We start from the raw sequence: 23,237 nt of genomic DNA, 5'->3' as shown, positions 1-23,237 counted from the left end.
TCATAATAGGTAGATCAACACAATAAAATTATGAGATAGAAATATATATTTGATTATTATTGCTATTGGTTAGAGCCTTTACTATGACATATAGTAACGTGATCACAGAAATTACAAGCCCTAAAACTTCTTGCTTTTTGGTTAAACACTTTATGATTAAACATTTCAATCTTTAAACTTTCTAACAGTATCTTGAAATTGTGTACCTCATTTTAACATTTGTAAGCCACTGAGACAAATGACTTTCTGCCATGCTTCCTTGACTTTTTTTCTTGCATGGACTTACGGATAAAGGTAGTCTCATCCCTAATGAACATATGAGGCCACAAGAATTTCTCTGTTTGTTTGTTTGTTTGTTTGTTTGTTTTTGATACAGGGTCTTGCTCTGTCACTCAGGCTGGAGTACAGTAGTAGGAACAAAGCTCACTGCAGCCTCAGAGTCCTGGACTCAAGCCATATTCCCACCTTATCCTCCTGAGTAGCTGAGACCTAGGAGCACTCACCACTTCCAGCTAATTTTTTGTAGAGACAGGATCTTAAACTCCTGGGTTCAAGCAGACTGCCCAACTCAGTCTCCCAAAGTGCTGTGATTACAGGAGTCAGCCACCATGCTTGGACAATTTCTCCTCTTGAATCATCAACAGTCCCTGTAAAGTCTCAAGAAAAGTGTTTGGAGCATCTATAATGTGCTAAGTCACTTAGGAACAAAGACATATGAAACACATCCCCAATTTTTGTCTCTAAGCTTTCAAGATGGGTGAAACTTTACGTTTGAAGTGTCATGTTTTATGCTAAGCACAATGAGAGATACGAGGAATGGGAAGACTTGGTCTTACAGGTCAAAGATGTGAAGTGTACAAAACATGCTCTCATGAGACAATTAGAAAAACAAGTCAGTGTGATTGAGAGCAACATGGTGGGAAATGGTATAGAGGCTCCTGGAGGTAAGGACAGAGTCACTGTTACATGTTTGGGGTATTTTGCTGAAGCATCGCAGAGGCAGCGTTGTCCTCGTCAACAGGAGATGGGGCGGGAGGAAAGGACAGCAGAGGACTGGAACCAAAGCAACCCAGGGTCCAGGTGACAGATCTCCCCTATTGGTAAAATGTGATTCATGTGGTAGCACCTCACTGAGAGCTTCAGTACCTTTAACTTTCTCTCTCAGGCTTTTACACCTGGTGAACATCTAGAATAATTGCCACAGAAAATACATCTATGACATTTAATCACTGAGTGTTCAAGAGAAGGCAAAGCCCGGACACCAAGTAAGCCAGGTCCCCCTGAGGCAAACTCCAGAAGCTTTCCCGGGCCGTGAAACCAGCCAAGGAAGGCAAAATTCACCCACCCTCCAAAAGACGTTTGTGTTCCCATGCATGTTCTCTGCCCTGAGATAGCTTAGAACACGGCTCTACCAACTACTTTTCATTTCCATTAACCTATTCCTGATTCTTTGATTCAAGGAAACTTGCCATCCTTAGCTCTTTGGATTATTTATGAGGTCTGATTTATAATACAAAATTATACAGTGTACCGTAGTTAAAACCTTGAAGGAAAAAATGCATTTTGTATTTCTTCTTTTTGGAGAGGCCCAAACACCCCTCCCCAGAGTTGGAGAGTGGAGGTAGGGTAATGGAACTCCCTCTCAGGCCTCTGAATATGGAGAAATTAAAAAGAATGGAATGGGGTTGGGGGAAGGAGGTATTAAGCAAACAAATGACTTATTTTTAATCCAGAGTTACCCATTTGGAGAGAGGTACAGGGTTACATCCTAACAGTTCCTTTTTTAAAAATAAGTCATAAGTATGCTTATGCCCTAACAAGTTAGTGAATTTTTCCATTAAAATTAAAATTAAATAGAAGGCCATGGTAAATTACCCATTTCATTTCTCCTTCCAGATTTAAAAAAAAAAAAAAAAGAGGCACTTTGTCACTTCTTACTGTGAGTGCACTTCAGCCTTAATACATGCATTTATGTCAAGGGGGCCATTTACACTGTTGCCTGCTGGAGTTTTTCTTCTTTCAACTTAGTAGGGAATATTTGTGATCTTTATTACCCCAAACAAATCTACAAAATGCCTTTTGCTTGAGGCCTTTTATTTTAATTTCAGATAAATAAATCACATTAGGTTCCTGGCTGTCATATTAAGATAAGCATGGATCTAAAAAATAACAAAAGTGTGTTTTAAGCTAAATGTCTTTAGATTAAATAGTAGTAAATTTCTCTGGGTGATCCCCAAATCGTATTGATGTTGGGATATTTTTTGGTACTTTTGGAGTGCTTCTTGAAGAATATAAACCTGTTTAAACTAGAAGTGGAGTTTTTAAGTCATGTATGGGCCTACTTGTACAGTATTATTCAAATCCAAGCTTCTTGCAGTGGCAGTAAATCTATCTTTTAAGTACGAATATTTCCCCAGTTACATTAGGGATCAATTTTATATCTTTGTTGGTTAATAGTGACTCCATCTATACAGCGGTTTATTTATTAACTATAAAGATCCTAGTCCTGAATTTCTCATCATCCTCTGTACTGTTAGAGCTTAAAGTCTTAAAGACAATTCAAATTCAATGTATTCCATTACTGACTCTTCATCAGCCCTCACTCTAATTCCGCTCCTAATCAAGCCTTCGCTCAAAATGCCACCTCCTCTGGGAAGCCTTCTTTGGACTTCTGCAGGACAGAGTCTCCTAAAATGTGTTTTATAGAACCCCCTCCATCCCTCAAAGCCCCAGTGGAATAATCTTGATAAATGTGAAATGTTTCTTGCAAACAAGGTTTAGAGTGAAGAGGAAGGGATAAACTCCCAAGGTTAGGACCTAAATATGTGTTCTCTGATGGATTAAAGAACAGTGGGCAGATTTGATAAGAAACAGGAAATCACAGATAGAAAGTGAGTACAGAGTTTTACCCTGACCCTTTTTGTGTCTCCTTGCCCCAGAAAACCTGGATTCAAATTCTAGGCATCCCCTAATTGGACACATGCATATCACATACAGGTCACCTAAGTAAACTATAATGAAGATTGATCCTAAGGTGCCAGGTGAGTTCTTCTGGGTGATCTGGTTCAATCAAACCAGATGCCTTTCTGGACTTAGTTCTACTAAACCCTGTTGTTGCTGGAAAAAAGGTTCTTGGAAGACAGTGATGTTGTTTCATCAGGGGCTTCATGGTTATGAGAAGAAGCCTGAACACTCCCTTGCTTCTCTAAAGTAGGACCAGCAGTCTATAATAAGTATCCTTTGGTGGACAGCTTATCCCATAGCTCTCCCTACCACTGTTCAGGAATAACATAACCATTGAAGCATGTGGCAATACCCAATTTCGAGAGCCCTGGTTTCATCTCCCTTGTGCTGGACAGAGGGCATAGCTGAGAGGCCAGACTCTCATCTTGGCAGGGGTCTGGGACTGTCTGCATCTCTGAAACAACTCCTGGTGGGTAATTGGGGAGTGACATTTGATGGGTTTCCAGGGTGGCTCTGGGGTCTGCACTTGGCTGAGAATACAGCTATGATTTAGAAATTCATCCCAAGGGTTGAGAACAGGGAAAGATAATGTGAGGCACGCTAGCCCTGGTCTCCTTTGACCTCAGCAGGGTGAATCAGGGATGCAGAACAGGAAACCATGTGCTGTTATTGAGTTGGCATAGCGTGATGTTTTGCTTTCAGAGCTTTTATTGCTATTACAGCGCACTGAGCTCTCTCTTTGTTTGCTACACATTCTCTCCCCAAGAGACAGCCTCTTTTCCTCTTGAGGGATTTAAAAAACAAATCATAGTTCTTATTTTATTCAGTGTCCACCATTAAGAATTCATGCAGAGCAATTTTACTTGTTGCCAATTAAGAGCTCCCAGTGGAGGTCTATGATTACAGTGAAGGCAACCTGTTTAATACTTGGCGTCTCCTTAGTCTACATAAATTAACCCCATGAGGATAGAGGCATGCTAATTCTTAAGATGCCTGGATGATAGGATTCTAAGATCCAGGATACACAGAAAGTACATCTTCAAGAGGCTCTGGGCCTGACTGCTCAGAGAGCATGTCGGCTTTTGCTTCTTACGTGTATTTTACAACTAAAAGATAATTTCTAGATAACATTTTAGCAAAGAATATTTCTTCCTCAAGGATAGAATAATGGCATGTGGCCTCCCAGCAAGCAATTTCTCTCTCTCGATTTAGAGCTGGAGGGAACTTTAGAGGCACCAGGACCATTAACCTCTAGCTAAAAATGTATAGATATATCAAAATTATGGAGAGCACGAATGAGCATTCTGAGCATGGATCATTTTATTTCAATGTTCACTCTACTTAGTTAAGACATATTTGAATCATAAGGAGAATGAAAGCAAAGTTTTTACCCAATGTTTTCCCATTTCTGTTGTTAGAATAAGAATCACATGCAAGCCAGAAACGAAAGGTAAAATTCCATTTTAAAAAGCTTGGATATGTAAAAGTAATTATCATTTTTTTGCTAGAAGGGATGAGCCTTAGAGGATCTTCTTCTAACTAGGGACTACACATGCTTTAAAATTTAGTCTTTTACTCCCCCTGGTGATGTAGGAAACCATCAGTTCCCCTGCCTCGGGAAGCAAGTGTGAAGTCTTTTACTTGGGCAAACAGTTTGTAATCAGTAGTTTAGATTCTTGGAAGTTTGTACTGAGGCTTTGACTTCCCCTCAGGAAATTAGTGAGGAACTTGGGATTGAGGTTTCTACAGGTTGACTTTCCCCTTTTACCAACAACCCAGACTCTTTTCCCCTTTTACCAACAACTCATTGCTAGATGCCCTTAAGTCACCCAGCCCAGTACCAGTGAAGCAGGTGGTACAAGTCATATGTATTCTATATTTGGATAGCAGTTAGACAGATCACCACTTCCCTCGATATGTGCCTTGCAACCTTAGAGTAGATGCTCTAAGACAGATAGGATTTGGAGTTTTATTTTTAAAGTAAAAAATGAAATTTTATATCCAATATTTGCATATATGTAGCACATGTTAGCAGGATTAATGGCTCTGAGAAATTCTACAATTAAAACAAAATGTTTAAGCCTTGGTTTTACCTAAAATTTTTAAAATTTATTTGACCATGGAGTACCTTCATTTTCCTTAAAATATCTATGACATAGTGACGCAGAGTATTTCCTTGGAATATACTCAGGAAAATGCTTGCATAGATTATTTAGACCACTGATGCTCAACTGGGAGAGGAGATGACTTTGTCCCTTAGGGAACCCTTGAAATATGCCCAGAGACATTTTTGTTGTCACAACTGACGGATACTACTTGCAGGTGGTGTAGAAGCCAGGGATCATCCTAAACATCCTCCCTTATGATGAAGAACTGTCTGGCCTCAAATGTCGACAGTGCCTTGGTTGAGAAACCCTAGTGCAGATATAGCTTGTTCAAATGAGGCTTAGGTGATCTGGAATCTGTGGTTGGTAGCTGGCACTCTGCATTCAGTAGATTTTGTCATTTGATTTTGATCATGCAGACCTACTTACTCATTCTTCGTTACCTTAAGGCTTTTGATAAAACTGTCACCAATTTGACTTATGAACACTTGAAATAAAGATGCTAACAGTCCTTTCCTGAAACAAACCCCTCTTTGCCTGGGGACCAGACCAATTGCCCTTATAACACTAATAAATTAGCCACAAGATCAGAAATTAAGGTTCAGGAGTCATGCAGCCAGAGGCCACAAGATTCCTCACATCCCCAGTTGCTCCTGTGGGTAACATCATTATGATAAAACCAAAGATTGGTATTTGAGGTGTTTTTCAGACCCTGCATTCTCGTGGATCAACTGGCACCACCCAGAATGGTGAACTGGCTCATCAGGTCTTGCAGCCCCCACCCAGGAACTGACTCAGCGCAAGAAGACAGCTTCGACTCCCTATGAATTCCTCCCGACACAACCAATCAGCACTCTCAGCACTCCCCATTCTCTAACATCCCCACTCCCACCACCAAACTATCTTTTAAAAACTATGGCCTCTGAATCTCGGAGGAGGCTGATTTGGGTAGTAGTAAAACTCCAGTCTCCCATTAACACAAAAAGAAAGAATATCTGAAGTGAATACTTTGACATTATCTAGTTGAGCTACTGGCAAGTTGTTAGATTGTTACATTAGTTATTTCTACTCATAGGTTCTTTGAAGCTTTGTATGACGTATGTATTATGTAGCTGTATCATTGCATAATATTTAAGTGTTATTTAAAAACATGTGTTTTATAAATGCAATATAGTATTCCAGACACTGTTTCATAATCTCAGTGCTGAGTAATCTTGAATACTAGCTATATTAATACCTTCTTTTCACAGATAAGAAAACTCCGTTTCAGAGATGTTATCCAGCAGCTGGTTTATGCAGGCCAGACAAGAGTCTAAGTCCCCAAAACCTCCAGTCTAGTTTTCTTTCTATTGTACAGTATTATGCTGCTCTCACTTTTTTATATATAATTTTACATTTGTGGCTTGAAAGTAATTTCAATGCCATAAGCATTCATAAATTCAATTTGTATTTTCCACCTGTCTGTTTATTCTAAACTCTTAATATGAGGCCGCAAATGGGTAAAGATTTTTTATCACTTGTTAGGAGAGACATTTTCAGCACTTTTTTCTTATGTTTCTTGTCACAAATATATTTAGCCAAATCAGAAATAGCAACAAATGATATAAAAAAATTCTTTTTCTCCTAATATTAACTTTTCACATTAGAACAAATAAAAGTACAGGAAATTATGGTTGTGTTTCAACCTGAACTAGTATACAGGTTGTCGCAGTGTGTGTGTGTGTGTTCGCGTGTGTGTGTGTGTGTGTGTGTATGTGTATTTTTTAAATCAAGCAGGGAGATACAGAGCAGATTAAACTCACCCTGACTTATACTCAAGTCTTAGACTAAGTTCTAGATTCTGACTCCATTCTCTTCTTTAGATGAATTCTCAGTATTCCTCTTTAGAAAGGATTTGTTGCTATCAAAAAGACAATTGAGCTTTTAAAGGACTGCTCATTGCTAGACAGTTATTTATGAAGTCCATAAATTCCTTTGCAACTTGTAAACCCAGAGATAGATTATAGGTCTATTTCAGCAGAGTATTAGACAGGACCCCAAAATAACCAGTTATCTCAAGAGTGTTATTGCAATATATTTTTGTGTCACAGCAGATGGTTATGCTATAAGAACCAACTAAAGTCGGTTGAAGACTAGCAGCCCCCTCCATGAAGGAAAGGAAACTTTTTAATCTTTGCACTTAGTCCTATATTATTTATCCAAGTCTTATTCATCAAGTGGCAACAAGAGTATGCCTTGTTTCAAGCATGCTTCTGATCAGTCCTCAAAGGTGGTAACCATAAATTAATCCTGACCACAATTATTATTGGAAGATCTAGATATTCAGAACTTGACTCTAAGTTATAAGTTAGCTCCAGTATAAATGGAAGGCCATCAGGTAACATTAGCAGCAATGACAAATAGCCCACTCCATGACAATGGTAGCAGCCACAAATCAAAGGCATATAAAATCAGAGAAGGAGCCTATACTGATTTATGGGAGTGTTTGTTTAACTTCAGGCAATCTGGTTGTGCTTGTGAACATGACATGCTATTCCTATGATCCCCTGTATATCATAGATTCTATTCTAACTTATGAACAAGCATTTAAAAATTTAATAACAACTAGAAAGGATTTCCTGCATTGTTCACTGTCACTCACATATTCTTCTCTAAAAACAATTTGGCTACAATTGTTGTTATGATACTGTAATGACCATCATAAAACCTGTCACTTTAAGTCAGTGAAGTCAGGATCTGTTGGCAAAAATGTAATCAAAAGTAGTTTCATGATTCAATAAATAGTATATAAATCTGTTATTATTGGGGTTCATTTTCTTTCAATACCACCCATTTCCATCTTCTCACTGGAATTATTCTGATTATCCAGGTGTCATTATTACCTTCTATTGTTATTTAAATGGAGCATTTTTATTAGATCCTCTGACACTATATATAAGGCTTTGCTTCCTCAGCAGTAATAATTCCATTTCTGAAGGAAAATGGAAGTAACTGTACACAAAATTCTAAGCTCTCACTTTATGTTAACTCCATGCATGAAATGGAATTTTAATTTAATCATATCTGAGAAGACCTAGGTTTTTATTAGCTACCTCAAGAAAGTAAGAAAAATAGCCCTTTCCACGCAGGTTTTTTTGGTTCACAGAGCCCATGAAACCATTCATCTATAATAATGCGTGTAAGATACACTTACTAACCAAATTAAACTCTAAATTTCTTTCATCAGATGGCATTCATTATTTTTTGTAAATTTCTCTTTTGGAGGATGGGAAAAATAAAATGTTCTATATAAATAGTTGAAATAAAACATTACATCAGTTATACAGTTTTAAAAATATACTTTCCAAGAGATCTATGGAAGATATAATTAAAAGGATACAACCATACATATATTATTGTTGATTTAATTAATACTTTGGTTCACCAAAGAAAACTATCAGAATCAGGTTATAGTTCTCAAAGACAAATCTAGTAAATATTGCATCAATTACATAAAATTAACTGGTGTGCATCATAACGCATGTATACATATGTAACAAACCTGCATGTTGTGCACATGTACCCTAGAACTTAAAGTATAATTAAAAAAAAATAAATAAATAAATAAATAAATAAAAATTAACTGGTGTGTCCATTAGTGTCAAACAGACTTCATTGCATTTCTGTTGTATCCTACCAGCAGTTTTTCTATGTATAGAAATAGAATATTCTATATTACTATAATCAGAGGTCTGTCTTCTGGTATAAAAACGAATATATGAATACGAGAAATCAAAATATATAGCACTTTACCCAAGACCTAGAACGCCTGAAAGAAGATAAATTTTGAGGTTATTAGAATTTTTACAGTGGTGCAACAAGAACAGGCAACCCGGCCTGGTGAGGAGCCCCCATGGTGATGGATTTGGATGAGGTTTAGCAAGAAAACAAGAGAGTTAGTAAATATTTACCTGCCATCTCTGTGTACAGAGAGAGCACTCTCCCCATGCTGCAGGGAGATGAAAAGAAATAAAGGGGCCAGGCCCGGTGGCTCAAACCTGTAATCTCAGCACTTTGGGAGTCCAAGGCAGGTGGATCACCTGAGGTCAGGAGTTCGAGACCAGCCTGGCCAACATGGTGAAACACTGTCTCTACTAAAAATACAAAAAAAATTAGCAGGGCTTGGTGGTGGGCACCTGTAATCCCAGCTAGATGGGAGGCTGAGGCAGGAGAACTGCTTGAACCAGGGAGGTGGAGGTTGCAGTGAGCCAAGATCCTGCCATAGCACTCCAGCCTGGGCAACAAGAATATCTCTGTCTCAATAATTAATAAATAATTAAATAAATAAATAAATAAATGACTTTAGGGGCTTACTGAGGGTTGGTGAGACAAATGTACTTAATAAAACAATTTCGGTACAATGTGAGGCATCATGTAATTAAGCACCAGTATATTTATTTCAAAAAGTAAGAGCTATAGGAACTTCAAAAAAGAAATTTAAGTTCTATAGTAGCACCTACAAAAAACATAATGGCATGTGCCCTAAAAACCTAAATAATAATATTACAACCATCTTTGCCACTCTCAATTCCTAAGAGGCCCCAAGGAATAAATAACTTGAGAATATGACTTCTGTGATATTAATCTACCATTTCTAATATGCATGCAGAAATATTCTCAGACATTTTCCTTACCTAGTGTCAGAACCCTCTATGTAGAATAAAAACTAAATATTGGATAGCTGTACAACAGCATTATGAAAATATTCTCCTTTAATATGAAGAGAAGCAGGACTTTGAAGCGGCCATGTTCTACTTTTTAACTAGAGAAAAACTTAAATAAATCTTGAAGCAAGCAAGGATCAAATAATTTGGGCTCTAGCTTCCACATTACAACTTTGCCATTCCAAGATGATAGTTTCTTAGAATCTAACAGTTTTTGGCGAGACAAGGACGTAGTATATATTCTGTAGTCTAACTGAAATATTTTAGATCAACAAAGCTATAAAGGATGCTACCTGAGCAAGTAAATAAGAACATGAATTGAACTCACCTCCAGAGACTCCTGTGTTGCTCCTCGAGCTGAGTCAGCAAATGCTCAATGTATTTATTGGAGTCCATGTATTCCTGCACAAGCAGACAAGGACAGATGAAAACTCACTACGACAGTCCCCGCCATCCTAAGACTCTGACTTTATCTCTACAAGGAGTATTTTTGACAACATTATCCCTAGTTCCCTTCCGGTTCTAGAATTCTCTGCTTCTATGACTTACAATCATATGTAAATACTATTTTTTCATATCCTATGATAGTTTTGTAAACAAATCACAGAAGAGAACTGTCATTACACTGAGTCAGCATTACAATCCTCTTATTCACAGAAAAAAGGCCTCAATTTCATAGTCATCTAAACTGGAGTCTGTGTTCTACTATATATAAATGTTTCTCCCAATCATAGAAAAAGAAAATAGACAAAACGGTTCTTGATTTTACTGGTCTTATGACAGTCATGTTCCAGCAAAAGTAATGTTTTCAAACTATATAGAATGTTTTATATAAATATAACATATACCCATATTCACTGGGCACTTGTATACACTAATGGACATGTCCATTTTTCTTCAACTCCATATATACACACAAAACGGTATATTTGCTTTTTTTTATTCTTAAACATAAATCTTTGGCTTCTAAAAAGACCTGAAAGGTATGGTGTATTCTGCTCTATAGAAATGTATATGTAAATTTATTTCTCTAAATCAAACTATTTTCCTGAAACGTATCTGAAAAAAAATTAAAGAATTCATGTGTCACATGAGAAGCAGAAACATCCATAGGTGATTACAATGGATTTAATTTGCGATTTCTGCATATGAGGCTCATATGCAATGGTGTTTCCTTTGCTAACCTGGAGCAAATACAACCTATACAAATTCTTTTATATTGTTTTCCTCAGAATCTGGTATTTTATTCCCTTTCTGTTTAGAGGTCTACCCTGCAGGCCTCTGCTTCTACATTATAGCAGCCTTCGATGGAACAGTATGCAATGATTTCAATGTTAAGGCACCCATGAAAGCTACTGTTCCATTTCCACAGATTTGAAATAAACTGGGAACTTTGATTAACAGTGACATTTTTCTTTCAGAAATATAGGTTTCTTATGAAATGCTATACATAATGCACTGCTCTTATAGAAATATTCACTATAATAAGGTGAAGGGCTGGGAGAAAGACAGGAGTTGATCCCATATAATGGAAAGGGACCAGTCCTGATTTCTTTTGATCCTGGATCTACCCATGTGGCCTTGAAAAGCCTTTTTTACCTTCCCAAAATGTTTGTTAGACTAGACGGTATATACTAAGTCCTTGTCTAGCTAAAAACTGTTATGATTCTAAGATACTGTAATTCTGTTATAGATAATTAGCTAAGAAGTTTTATGCTTATTGAATAAACATTTATTTTCAGGTGACTACTGAAAAGTTATTTAAACAAGAACACTGGGAATGTTAAAAACAAAGCAGAAAGCTCTGCTACTGCAGGAAGTTGCAACAGACATGGTTATGCTTTTAAGTGTCCTGATCAAGGATAAACCATGATTTAGAACACTCGACACTATCAAATACATGAATTCTCAAATACGTTCAGCCAAGAAAAACTAAATACATTGTTCCCAAGTAGAAATAAATGTACAGATCTTAAAGTTATTCATTTTTTCTTCATTTAACAACTATTTTGAAACATCTGTTAGATGCCAAGAGCTGTTCTAAGTGCTGCAGATACGGTAATCACCAAGAGGGGGAAAGCCACTGCCCGCAAGGAGCTTACAGTCTGACGAAGGGGATATACTAAATAAGTGAACAGATTGGTTTCATATTGGTTACATGCTATGAAGTAAACAGGTAATAGGAAAGACTTTGGGAGGAGCAGCTATGTCGCGTGAGGACTCCGGAAGAAGACTCCGACCAAGTGATATTTGAGCTAAGACTTGGAAGAGGAGAAGGAAACCATGCAGAGAAAAGGGAGCCAGACACTACACGCAGAGAAAACACCATATGCAAAGGTCCTGAAATGTGCTGCTGGAGGAACAGAAGGAAGCTAGTGGGTGCTGGGAACAGGGACTCAGGGATACTGGGTCTAAAAGGAAGTTGGAGAGGTAGGCAGGACCAAATCATGTGCAAGCCTTAGAAAGCAGCTTGGACCTGTCATTTTGTTCTTTCTGATTATCTCAAGTCAGAGGTTGAAGCTGAAAGGTGTAGTGATGGCAAATAAGACTTTAGTATCAAAGAGACTTAGGTTCAAATCCTGGGTTTGATACTTACTAGCTATGTTCCCCTGGTCACATTATTAAATCTCTCCAAGCCTTAGCTTCTTCATCTTCGTCAGAGGGATAAATAATGCTTCATTTATGGAGGCATTGTAAGTGTTAAACAAGAAGTTTAAGTACATACATACCATCATGACTGCCAAATAGCAAGCATGGCCTTTTTCAGAGTATTATATACCTCTTTCCAAAAGGAAGATCACTTGACAAGGCGAAGGCATTATTCATTTTCTCTTCTCTTGCCAAACTTCAAGACTTGTAAGTGTACAGTTCTTAGGTTACACACACTAAATATTAGAATAGGCAGTTAGGCAGAGATTGATAATACTGATCTCTGATCTGAATGTAGTTGTCACTGGCTTGTGATTTCAAAGTTACTTCAAATAAAAATACTAGCTGCTTCCATTGAAACTACCTTTATCCTATTTTCCATATAAACAACTATGATGACAAATCTTAAACCACTTAAAAATGGGAAACTAAGATTATTGATTCTTCATCCCTCTTTTCAGCTTTATTTTTTCTCTATGGCACTCTTACTTCCAACATTCAATATATTTTACTTATTTATTAAGGTATTGCCTCAGTATAAGGCTAACACAAATGGATTGGGAAAAGAGACACGAATCTTACATATATTTTTTGTTAAGTGAAATTGTTCTTGCTCAACCTGAAATAACTTAGGAAGTACCTTCATGCCTGTATCATTTCTGGACCCTGAACTGGAAAAGTTAGTTACCTAATGTGAAAACAATATCATAGGATTATAAAATAGGATTACTCCTAGGGGGAATTTTGTGGATCCCTTTGGAGATTAACTCCAAGAAAACAATGGAGGGTGGTAGCACTGGGGCTGGCAGTGGTTAAGAGGAAACTATGGCACCATAAATAAAATGCTATTGGCACAGTGGCTGCAACAGCTTTGGGAGCAAGTACATACAGGAGGTTATTGTACAGAGACTTCAGTATCCCAGCATGCCTGCAAAGGTGAAAGAAGAGGTCCAGATAGATTTTTTCAGAGTAAACTGAAAAAATGCAACATGGAACCCATGAACAAGTACTGTAGGACAAGAGAGAGAACACAATCCTTAATCATAAAAGAGGGTGTGACTCTGAAATTTATTTACATAAGAAAGATATGAAAGCATTTTAGAAAGAGCCTCAGACATGCTGACTAGTATCCAGAAAGATGTGGTCTCTCTGACACATGTGAAGAAAAATGTTTTTTTAACGTTGAGATGAAAAGACAGCAGAATTAGATTTTAAAAGATAATAGGGTGAGCAGCCAAGATAATAAAATGACATAAAATAAAGACGGGGCTGAGTGAGCTAAGAATTTCAGGGCAACATACACTGTACTGGCAGAATCGAAACTTATTTATTGCTGTCCTGTGATTTTTAATATGAGGTGACTCTCCCTACCATGAAATGGTGCTTCAGAGAAAGCAGGCAACAGGTTTTGGTGTATTGGCACTGAATTGTTCATACAGATGAAAGTCTATTTCTCAATATCTCATTTGGGAAACAATAAAATTCCCCAAACTAGGCCAGGTACTTACATACTCCTCTTCTCCTATTTCTACAGTATAAGTCAATTAGTATATGTATCATTCAGCTAGTGAAGAGTAAGCATGCTGTAATCTAGGGAGAAAACATAAACACCCATATCCACATATTCCTTGATGTCAGTGTTCACTATTCCTAACATATGATCTATGAAAAATATCGATTTCCCAAACCTTGCTTTGTTCAGCATGCAACTTCCTACCTCATTCGGCACAAAGATACTATTAAACTATTGTAACTAACTTGATGAACATCCTATTCTACTGGTTTCTGTTAGAATTACGAAACCTACCTTAGATACAATAAACAGTAGAACTGACAATGAAAACTTACATACAGTCCTGAAGAGGATAAACTTAATATGTAACTAAATTAAGAAATAAAGGATAAGGATGAAAATTAATGCAGACATGATTGATAAAAAGGCCAGAAAATATCAGTTTGTCAAACAATGATAGCATTTGAGGACTTGAGAAGATTTGAAATGCAAACAACAAACAAAGGGATAAAGAAATATTTCAGCACAGGGGAAAAAATAAGGACGTGATTATGCACATCAAAAGGACTCATCACTTTCCAGGTAGAGTTAATGGAAAACAATCCACACGTCTATTGGCACAAGAGTTGAAGAAAAAAAAGGGGGGACTTGTTTGAATGCTTATAGCTCAACAAGGAGCAAAACCACATAGCTCCACAGCTTCCAGCCACCCCAAATGCCCATTGAAATTAGTTTATAGACAAACCATAAATATTATTCCCAATTAAGTAGCTCCTATATAACAAAGCAACAGAAAGATATTCTCAGGCATTCATGAATTCATAAAATACAGGACCTATGTCTTTCAATTAAAAACTTAAAGATGCATATGTGTATAACTAAAAGGTGTCTGTGTGCAGATAAGTATTTGTACATATGCATGTATAAGTATCTATGCACATATGTAATACCTGAGCAAAGAATAAAAAATATGGAATTCACAATATAAAAAGAGGCTTCAAAAGAAGTTAATCCAGCCAAAAAGATGTTTTAAAAAGTAATTATAAAATAAACATAAAATCCCAGAAAGAAAAAGTAGAATATACATTATCTATTTTTGTGATGGGCAGAAGGAGGACAAGAGGGAAAGAAAGAGGGAACTGTTAATAGAAGGGTGCATAAATCACTTTGAATATAGGGGAGGAAATCATTGTTCTATTTTTGACTTGATAATAAAAAATGCTTAAGTATAAGGGTGTGTTTTGCCTGTGTATGTACAATTGCAGAAAGCAATTTGGTGATACATGTTATGATTTTAAGACATCCGTGCCCTTTTGATCTAGAAACTCCCTGGCTAGAAATCAGCCTGAGGAAATAATCAGATGAAAGCAAATGATATTCATCGAAATATTATTTGTGAGAACATGAAAAGACTGGGTATGTCTTATTTTCCAAAACTATAGAAATAATTAGAATAAAGCATGCTTTTTTCATTCGAAGAAATACAATTCTTAAACTTTGTAAAGAATATATAATAAGCTAGAAAACAGTGTAATGCTAAGTGAAAGAAGGATAAAAACCTGCATAATCCCTCTTATCACAATTTAGAAAATATATATCAAAGATTAAAAATAAAACCCTACAGTAAATGGTAATATTATGGGCTAATTTAATTTCCTTCTGTATGTTTTTTCTTTGTCTATAGTTTTAAAAAACTATATGCTCATTATAAAAATTTAAAGTAATGGATATTATATAGAAAAATACAGTCCCAGAAAATAATGTCCATGAAGATTTGATTATAAATTTTAGAAAGCTTGATCTGAAATACCACAAGGAAACCATTTCCTTTATATTATTCTAAAGCTAGGCTCGTGTTTGAAACAATGAACCCCCCTGTCCACTTGCCCTCGTTAGTGTTCTGATAAAAGCATTTCACCAAAGTTAAGATTAAGGGGGCTGAAGGCGGGGAGCACCAAGTTACACCAAGTCATATTTTATGTTTTAAAAATTTTACAAAGGTACAGCATTAAAAAGACATCTGTTCCCTGGCTAAAACTTATGCAAATTAGAATCATTTTAGAGATATATTTCAGGAAGTTTGCCTTTCACTTCTTTTAATGCACATGTTTCAGGGCAATTAGTATGAAACATTTAAAGTGATTAGAGGTTTATAGATATACTGAACATTGCATGTCTTTGTAGCATAAGCCCATTTAATGTGAATCTCCTATTGTCTGAAATAGGTCAGTTCTGAGAGAGGCCCATTATAAATGAATTCTAATGATGTGAGGATCTTAAGTATCATTCATCTTAAGTGGAGTTTAAAATAAAATCGTATATCAAAGCTTGCAGAGATCCAAAAATCCCTCCAAATAATCTTCGTATTATAATCAGCATAACTTACAGCAGAGCTTGTGAAATCCTGCCAGCAATTTTGTAACTAGTAACATAGAATCCCCAATTCACCTTTGGGCAAAGCAGCACCAGCAAGGCGGCCAGCTGTTCAAATCAACACAACTATCTGCAATTAGGAAATGACTAACTACCACAACAAAGTAATTTTTAAGGTAGGGAGGGCATCAGTTCTTCTCTTAATAAAAAGGTATATCTGCATGATGAATGTAAAAAACTCAAAATACCCAGTTTGGGACTTACACAGACAAGGTAATAAATAGAAAGGTGTCTCATAATTAACTGGCATCTGTACCAATATAAATTCTTCCAAGGAGACTTTTTTAAATGTTAACCACTACAGGCAAATCAATTTAGGAGTCCCAGCTTGAACAGATCCATCCTCCTGCCGCCATCTTAGCATCAGCCATCTTGAATTCCTCTTTCCCATTCCCTCCTCAAACAGCTGCAACCTTGCTTCTAAGGCAGACTTTCTAGTGGAGCTTTCCCATTAGAGCAAATGATGGCCTCCGCAAGGTGGAATCGCAGGATTTTGCATTGCCCTTATCTTACGACCAGTGCCTGCAGCACTTCACATTTTAAAATCATACTCTCCTTCCCTGGTATTCTCTGAAAGTGTCTCCCCGTATTCCATCACTCTGAGGTCCAGCATGGCCTGTGCTGTTCAGTCATGCTCTGCAGGTCCAATCCTGTGAGTCTGGCTATTTCCCAAACAGGTCCCTTTGGATGTGCCACATACTCTTTCGAGTATGCCATTCTTCATTTCTGTATCCTCCAACACCTACCATAGCCCTTGGAACATCTCAGGCACTCAAAGGTGTGTTAAGTAAGTGAAAGAGTGAATTAATTGGCTGGATGTAACCAGGCTCATGAGAGAATCTGAGATCAGTCTATAAGTGGTCTTGGTCTTCCAAAACTTCTACTTGTAAAGGTTTTGATGATCATGGAGACATTAGGCAGTCATGACAAGATAGCAGAAACAGTGTTTTTGTTTTGTTTTCCCTCTCCTCTCATACACTACTCAATGTGATGCTTCTGACACCAGATGAATGGGAATTTTTCCCTATACGTCAACCAAACAATTCTCCAGCAGACACCAACTAGGTGTCCTATAATTTAACTCAATTCTGACACCATCTACCTGGAGATAGCATCCGATCCCTCAGGGTGAGGGCTCAGTCCCATAAGACTGCCCCCGGCTTCAAACACCAATCACAAGTACCACAGTGGGCTGCCACCTATAATTCCGATGAGCCAGCTATGAATCAGGGTTTCCACCACAACATCCTCGAGCTTGATTAATTTGCTACAGCAGTTCACAGAACTCAAGGGAGCATTTTACTTAGGTTTACCCATTTATTGTAAGTGATATTACAAATGATACAGATAAACAGCTAGATAGAAGAGCTGCATAGGACAAGGTATGGGAGAAGGGGTTCAGAATTTCCATGCTCTCTCCTGGCACACTGCCCTCCAGGAACTTCCATGAGTTCAGCTATCTGGAAGCCCCTTGAGCCCAGTCCTCTTGGGTTTTATGGAGGATGCACTATGTAGGAATGACTGATTACATCATTGGCCATTGGTGGTCAACTCATCCAGAGCTTGGTAGGTAGGGCTGAAAGTTCCAACCCTTTAATCACATGTTTGGTTCCCCTGGCAACCAGCCCCCAGCCTGAGGCTATCCAGCAGCCCACAAATAGTCTTCTAAATAGAACAAAAGATGCTCCTATCACCCAGAAAATTCTAAGGGATTTAAGAGCTCTGTGCCAGACATTATCACTCAGAAAATAAGAAAGGTTTTGGGATCTCTGTGTCAGAAACCAGGAGTCAAAGACCAAATATTAGAACAAAATGTTCTCCTAGTACCCTATCTACAAGGGTTTTAGGAGTTCTGTGCCAGAAACTGGGAAGCAGAGACCAAATATATATATATTTAATCTAGCAGTTTTCTAAATTACTGTATACTCAAAATTTTATTCTATTGGTACTAGCCAGAAATGACATTCCAAACTATTGATAATTTCACAAAATCAGTGTGTTTTTCTAATCTTGCAACTCTGAGGAAAATTTAGGTACATTGCTCATCTATGGCATGTAAATCATGTGAGCTGTCAAAGATTTCAACACAGTAAAATTCACAACCAAAATCTGCTTTCAAATGGAGAGATAACTGATGATAAAAAAGCATGATGGCTAGCAAACTGCACAGAGTGAAAACATCTCTTTATAACCTCTGTCATATATGGAAATTTCATCAGTATGAATTAACAGTGACATAATTTACACAGATAGCACATGAGACCATTGAAAAGCCTCGTGACCTGCTATTTGGTACCAAGGCAGTAGACCAATGCAGATCACACTATGAGTACAGCTTAGCAGATCTTCAGAGTAAAACATACTTGTTGGATACTGCTTAACTGTTCCCCTTATATATTTATATATCAAAATTATACATTTTTCCCCTTTAAAAAAAAATCCCCCATCTCTCTCCAGTTGCAGATGGACACACTGCTCCCAAGCTAGAAATTATGTTTCCCAGTCTCCTGTGCTTCTTGCGGTGAACACGTGCCTGAGTTCAAGCCAGAGAGAGGTAAGCAGAAATGGTTTGTGCAATATCCAAGAAATCCCAGCCTAAAGACAAGACACTGCCTATTGTGCACTCTTCCCCTGGCCAGAAACGGTGACGCCTTGGGCTCAGAGACAGTCCTACATGCTAAGGACAGCTAAAGTGATAGTTCTTAGAGCACCTATCCACTGACCCTAGTCTTTCTACCTCCCTTTGGCCTAAATAAGATAGAAGTAAATTCCTGTCTTACTTAAAACACTGTATTTTGGGCTTTCTTTGTTACTGTACACTTAGCCTATGCTACAAGTAATACAAATATTGGTCGATTCTTTTGAAAGTTAACATGGCAAACTGTGAAATACAAAGCAGCAGTCATCTCTATATTACTTTATTGATTGATGTTGTTTGTAGATGTTATAGTTTTCCAAAGCACTTTGACATCCATTCTCATTTAAGCCTCACAACATCTTTGAGTCATGGTCACCATTTCAATTTAGAAAACTAATGCTCAGATTATGGTTAAGTAATTTGCTTAGGGTCAGACAATAACAGACTTTAAAAGTCTGTTTTTGCTCAGTTCAGCACATTTTTTCACTGCCCTAAAGAATGCCCTTCCCACAGCTAACTGCCCTCAGGGTGGATTTTATGTTGGTTAGATGGAAACTAGCTACAGAATGAACCCCTCCACCGCAGCCCTCTCCACCAATTTGTAGTGTGTGTTGGGGGGAATCTGGCTAGATGCAAAGCCATAAAACAAAAACCAAGAAATGAACTTTCAAATTCTACTAATTGGGCATCTGTGTAAGTTTGGCTTTGGTTCCACTTTGATTTCCCTGCCCTAGTGCAATGAGGGTAAGGGCAGAAGTTAAGTTGTATTCTCCCATTCAGTATTTTATTCTATTAATAATAATGAAATAAATCTACACAAAAGTTAAACAATTTTTTAGTTATATTTGACAAAGATGCTATTACTAATATTTATTCTTTCTTAGATAAAAACAGCTATACTTAATTTTCAGCAAAAAAGTAACTATCGTATTTCTCGGCAGCCTGTATTCTTTTCTTAAATATTATTTTTATAGCAGCTTGGGAGATAAACATATATTGGTCAAATGAAGGAATTCATTTAGGTGGAAAAAATAAGTTCGCTTATTTTTTTTTTTCTGAGTTAGAAATAAAAACTAATTCAATCTGTCCTCAAGTTCTGCAAGTCAGTAACATATCATTTGTCAGCATGGCAGTAATTGTGTATGTTTTTAAAAAGTCACCATAAAAATACAAATGACATAGTTAGCAGAGTCCTCATTTCAACCTCTATTTTTCATTCGATGGAGAAACACTGGTAGAGCCTTATATGAGTGAAAAGTCTTAGGTCCCCAGCTACTCTACAGGAAAGAATTCAGCCATGGAAAGTTCAAAGACTAATTTAAATCCCAGTATTACATCTACACACAGCAGGAATTGACCAATGATCCATTGCATCAGTACACTGTACTTTCACACATTTGCTTCTACCCAAATACTGGATCACGGACTACCATTTCACTCACTACAGTATATCAGGACCCCCTGAGCCTATGATTATCAATATCATTCAAAATCTGGCCAGGTATGTTCTAATTTTCTCTCCCATCACTCCCCAAAGCTATCCTGGGAGTCCAGTGAAGCCAGGCTCCTTGCTTTTTCTGAACAGGCCAAGTTATAAATTCTTTGCAGTCTCAGCATCTAGCACAAGACCTGCAAATAATAGGTGGCAAGGCATTTCTAGAAACCAGGGTTTCTAGAAACTGGAATTGGGTTATAGCGTCAAGTAGGGAAAACACATTTGTTTGCTGCTACTTACGGCTCCCATCTGTTCATCTGAGTCACCTGGTGGGCTAGTTAAAACACAGATTACCGGGACCTGACCCCAGAGTTTGATTCAGTGGGCATGCAATGGAGCCTGAGATTTTGCAGCTCTGAGAAGCTCCCAGATGATTCTAATGCTGCTGGTCTAGGGACCACTCTGCAAATCACTGGCTTATGGTAACCGGGATTAATTTACTGATTACCCCGATTACCACCCACTGTCCTCTTAAAAAGATTAATAAGGCCAGTGTAAATAATGCCAGATGCAATTATTCTACAAATATTTTCAAGGGCTAATTATGTTCAGGCACTCTTCAAGGTCTGGGCAATACAGCCATGTACAGTGCAGACAAGTCTCTGCCTGCATGAAGGTAACATTTTTGTGAGGGAGACAGACAAAATAAGAGGAGGTAAGTGGAAAAACAAAATAGAGAAGAGGAAAGGAAGGGCTGAGGTAGAGGGGTGGCATTAACATAGACTGGTGGAGGAAGGCCACACTGAAGACATTTGAGCAAACACCTAAAGGAAATGATGGAACTAACCGAGGTGGCTACTTTGGGAGGCTCATTCTAGGCAGACAAAACCAGGGTAAAGGACTTTAGGGGCAGGAATGTGTGCCGACATGCTGCAAGAACAGCACAGAGGCCAGTGTGGCTGGAGTGCAGAGATAGGGTGAGGGGAGGAGGGTGATCATCACAGCAACATAAGCCCTTGTAGGGACTTTGCATTTTGTTCTCAGTGACATAGGGAACAATTGCAGTGGGATTTGATTTGAGGAGTCAAATGGTGTCACTTAAGTCTTGAAAGGATCCTTCTGGCTGCTGTTGACTGAAGGAATAGGGGGCAGGGACAGGAGCAAGGAGACCAGCTGAGGCCGCTGAAAGGAGATCATCATCACTTTGACTAGGGAGGTCACCAGGAGAATCATGCTAAGTTGTTGGATTCAGGATCTGTTTTGAAGATGGAGGTAACAGAACTTCATGATGGATTGAATGTGGGATATGAAATAAAATAAAAATCAAAGATAATATTTGATTTGGGGCCTGAGCAGTTGAATAATGTGCTATTTATTGACAGAGGGAAAACTAAGAAAGGGGTAAGTTTGGGGTAAATTTGTGCAAGGGGTGTTGAATAAATTGTTCTCCTTCGGCAGTGAAGTTTGTGATGTCATTATATATGAAAGAGTAGATGTCTACCAGGTCATTAGTGCTCAAGAATTTTGGATTCCAGTGTGTATGGATATAAACATGGAGTCATGACATCGAATGAGATTACCTGAGGAAGGAACCACACTAAAGAAAAAAGGACCCAGTACTTGGAGGTTGAGAGGAGAAAAAAAAAAGTAAATGAAGGAGAGGTCAGTGAGGGAGGAACAGGAGAAGGTGTTCTAAGAAGAAAGTAGTATTAAATACAATCAGTGGTCAAGTAAGACAGGCCCCCAAATTGGCCAATATAGAGGCCATTAGTGGCCTGACAAAAACAGTTTCAGTGGAGGAGCCTCTCCAAATACCTCACTTGGGGTAGAGGTTGGGGAAAGGTGAAGAATAAAGACAAAATTTTATGCCAAGGCTAGGGGGAACAAGTAAGAACAAAGCTTTTTCAGAAAATATCATAAATACCATGTGATTCTTGAAAATCAGTCTCCAAGAGGCCATGGGGCTATGGAGGCCCTTGGGAAAACGATGCATTCCAGGTCCTATCCCAGAGATTCAGGTTCAGTAAGTCTAGGAATAAGATGGGACCCAGAGATGTAATTCTAACAAGAACTTGTAGGAAGATGTTGCCAGTTCTCCTTGGGGCACTTTTGGAGAATGGTCTCCCAAACAGAATTTCTGGTTATTTCTGATGACTTAACGCAACAAAACAAACCAACTGCCACAACCACCATGCAACCAATACACCGAACCTTTCCCTGAAACACCTCCAATACCTATTCTACCAAAGTGAGTCAGGGCCTTGGAGTCTCTTGACGTTCAAATGAGATTAGGAACAAGGTGATAAACACAAAGACTTTTTAGAAACAGAGCAGATGGTGTTCCTCATGTTGGATCTAGGAACTCTTTTAGAAAAACCTAGACTGCCTATCCCAGGAAGACGCCTTTTGCTACACAAGAGGACCGTCAAACTATTTAAAAATTTTGTTTCATTTTTATATTTAGAATCTTTAAGAGACTTCCCTCAAGAAAGAGGTTACTTCCTGCAGTGTGAGGAGATTATACATTTATGCACTAACACATAAACCTTGCTTGGATTTTATTTTCTAAGCCAGAAAGCATTCGTGGATGTGCAGATTTCAGTGTGTTACCTGTTAAACTGCATTTCTTACTTATGGGCACTGAACATAAATCACCCGAGAGGAGCGAACATTCCTTCCGGAGTGAGGTATTTCAAAGACTGCCTCTACTGCCTCTGGGTGGGGATGGGTGGTGCCCAGGATCTGATCACATTTATGTCTCTATTTTCATGGTAAAAATGTGAAGACAAAAGTAATG

General features: G+C 37.9%; 1 protein-coding gene across 1 annotated transcript in view; it reads right to left on the bottom strand.

Annotated features, from left to right (window-relative positions):
- NCKAP5 (NCK associated protein 5) overlaps positions 1–23,237 on the bottom strand; it is a 990,316-nt gene that overhangs the window by 611,964 nt on the left and 355,115 nt on the right. The window contains exon 3 of the mRNA XM_003267587.3: positions 10,101–10,174. Coding sequence (XP_003267635.2) covers positions 10,101–10,174 — 74 coding nt within the window. The remainder of the gene's footprint in view (positions 1–10,100; positions 10,175–23,237) is intronic.

Source organism: Nomascus leucogenys, chromosome 20 (assembly GCF_006542625.1).
Source record: "Nomascus leucogenys isolate Asia chromosome 20, Asia_NLE_v1, whole genome shotgun sequence".
NCBI classification, from domain to species: domain Eukaryota; kingdom Metazoa; phylum Chordata; class Mammalia; order Primates; family Hylobatidae; genus Nomascus; species Nomascus leucogenys.
This window is presented reverse-complemented; position numbering and strand designations above follow the sequence as displayed.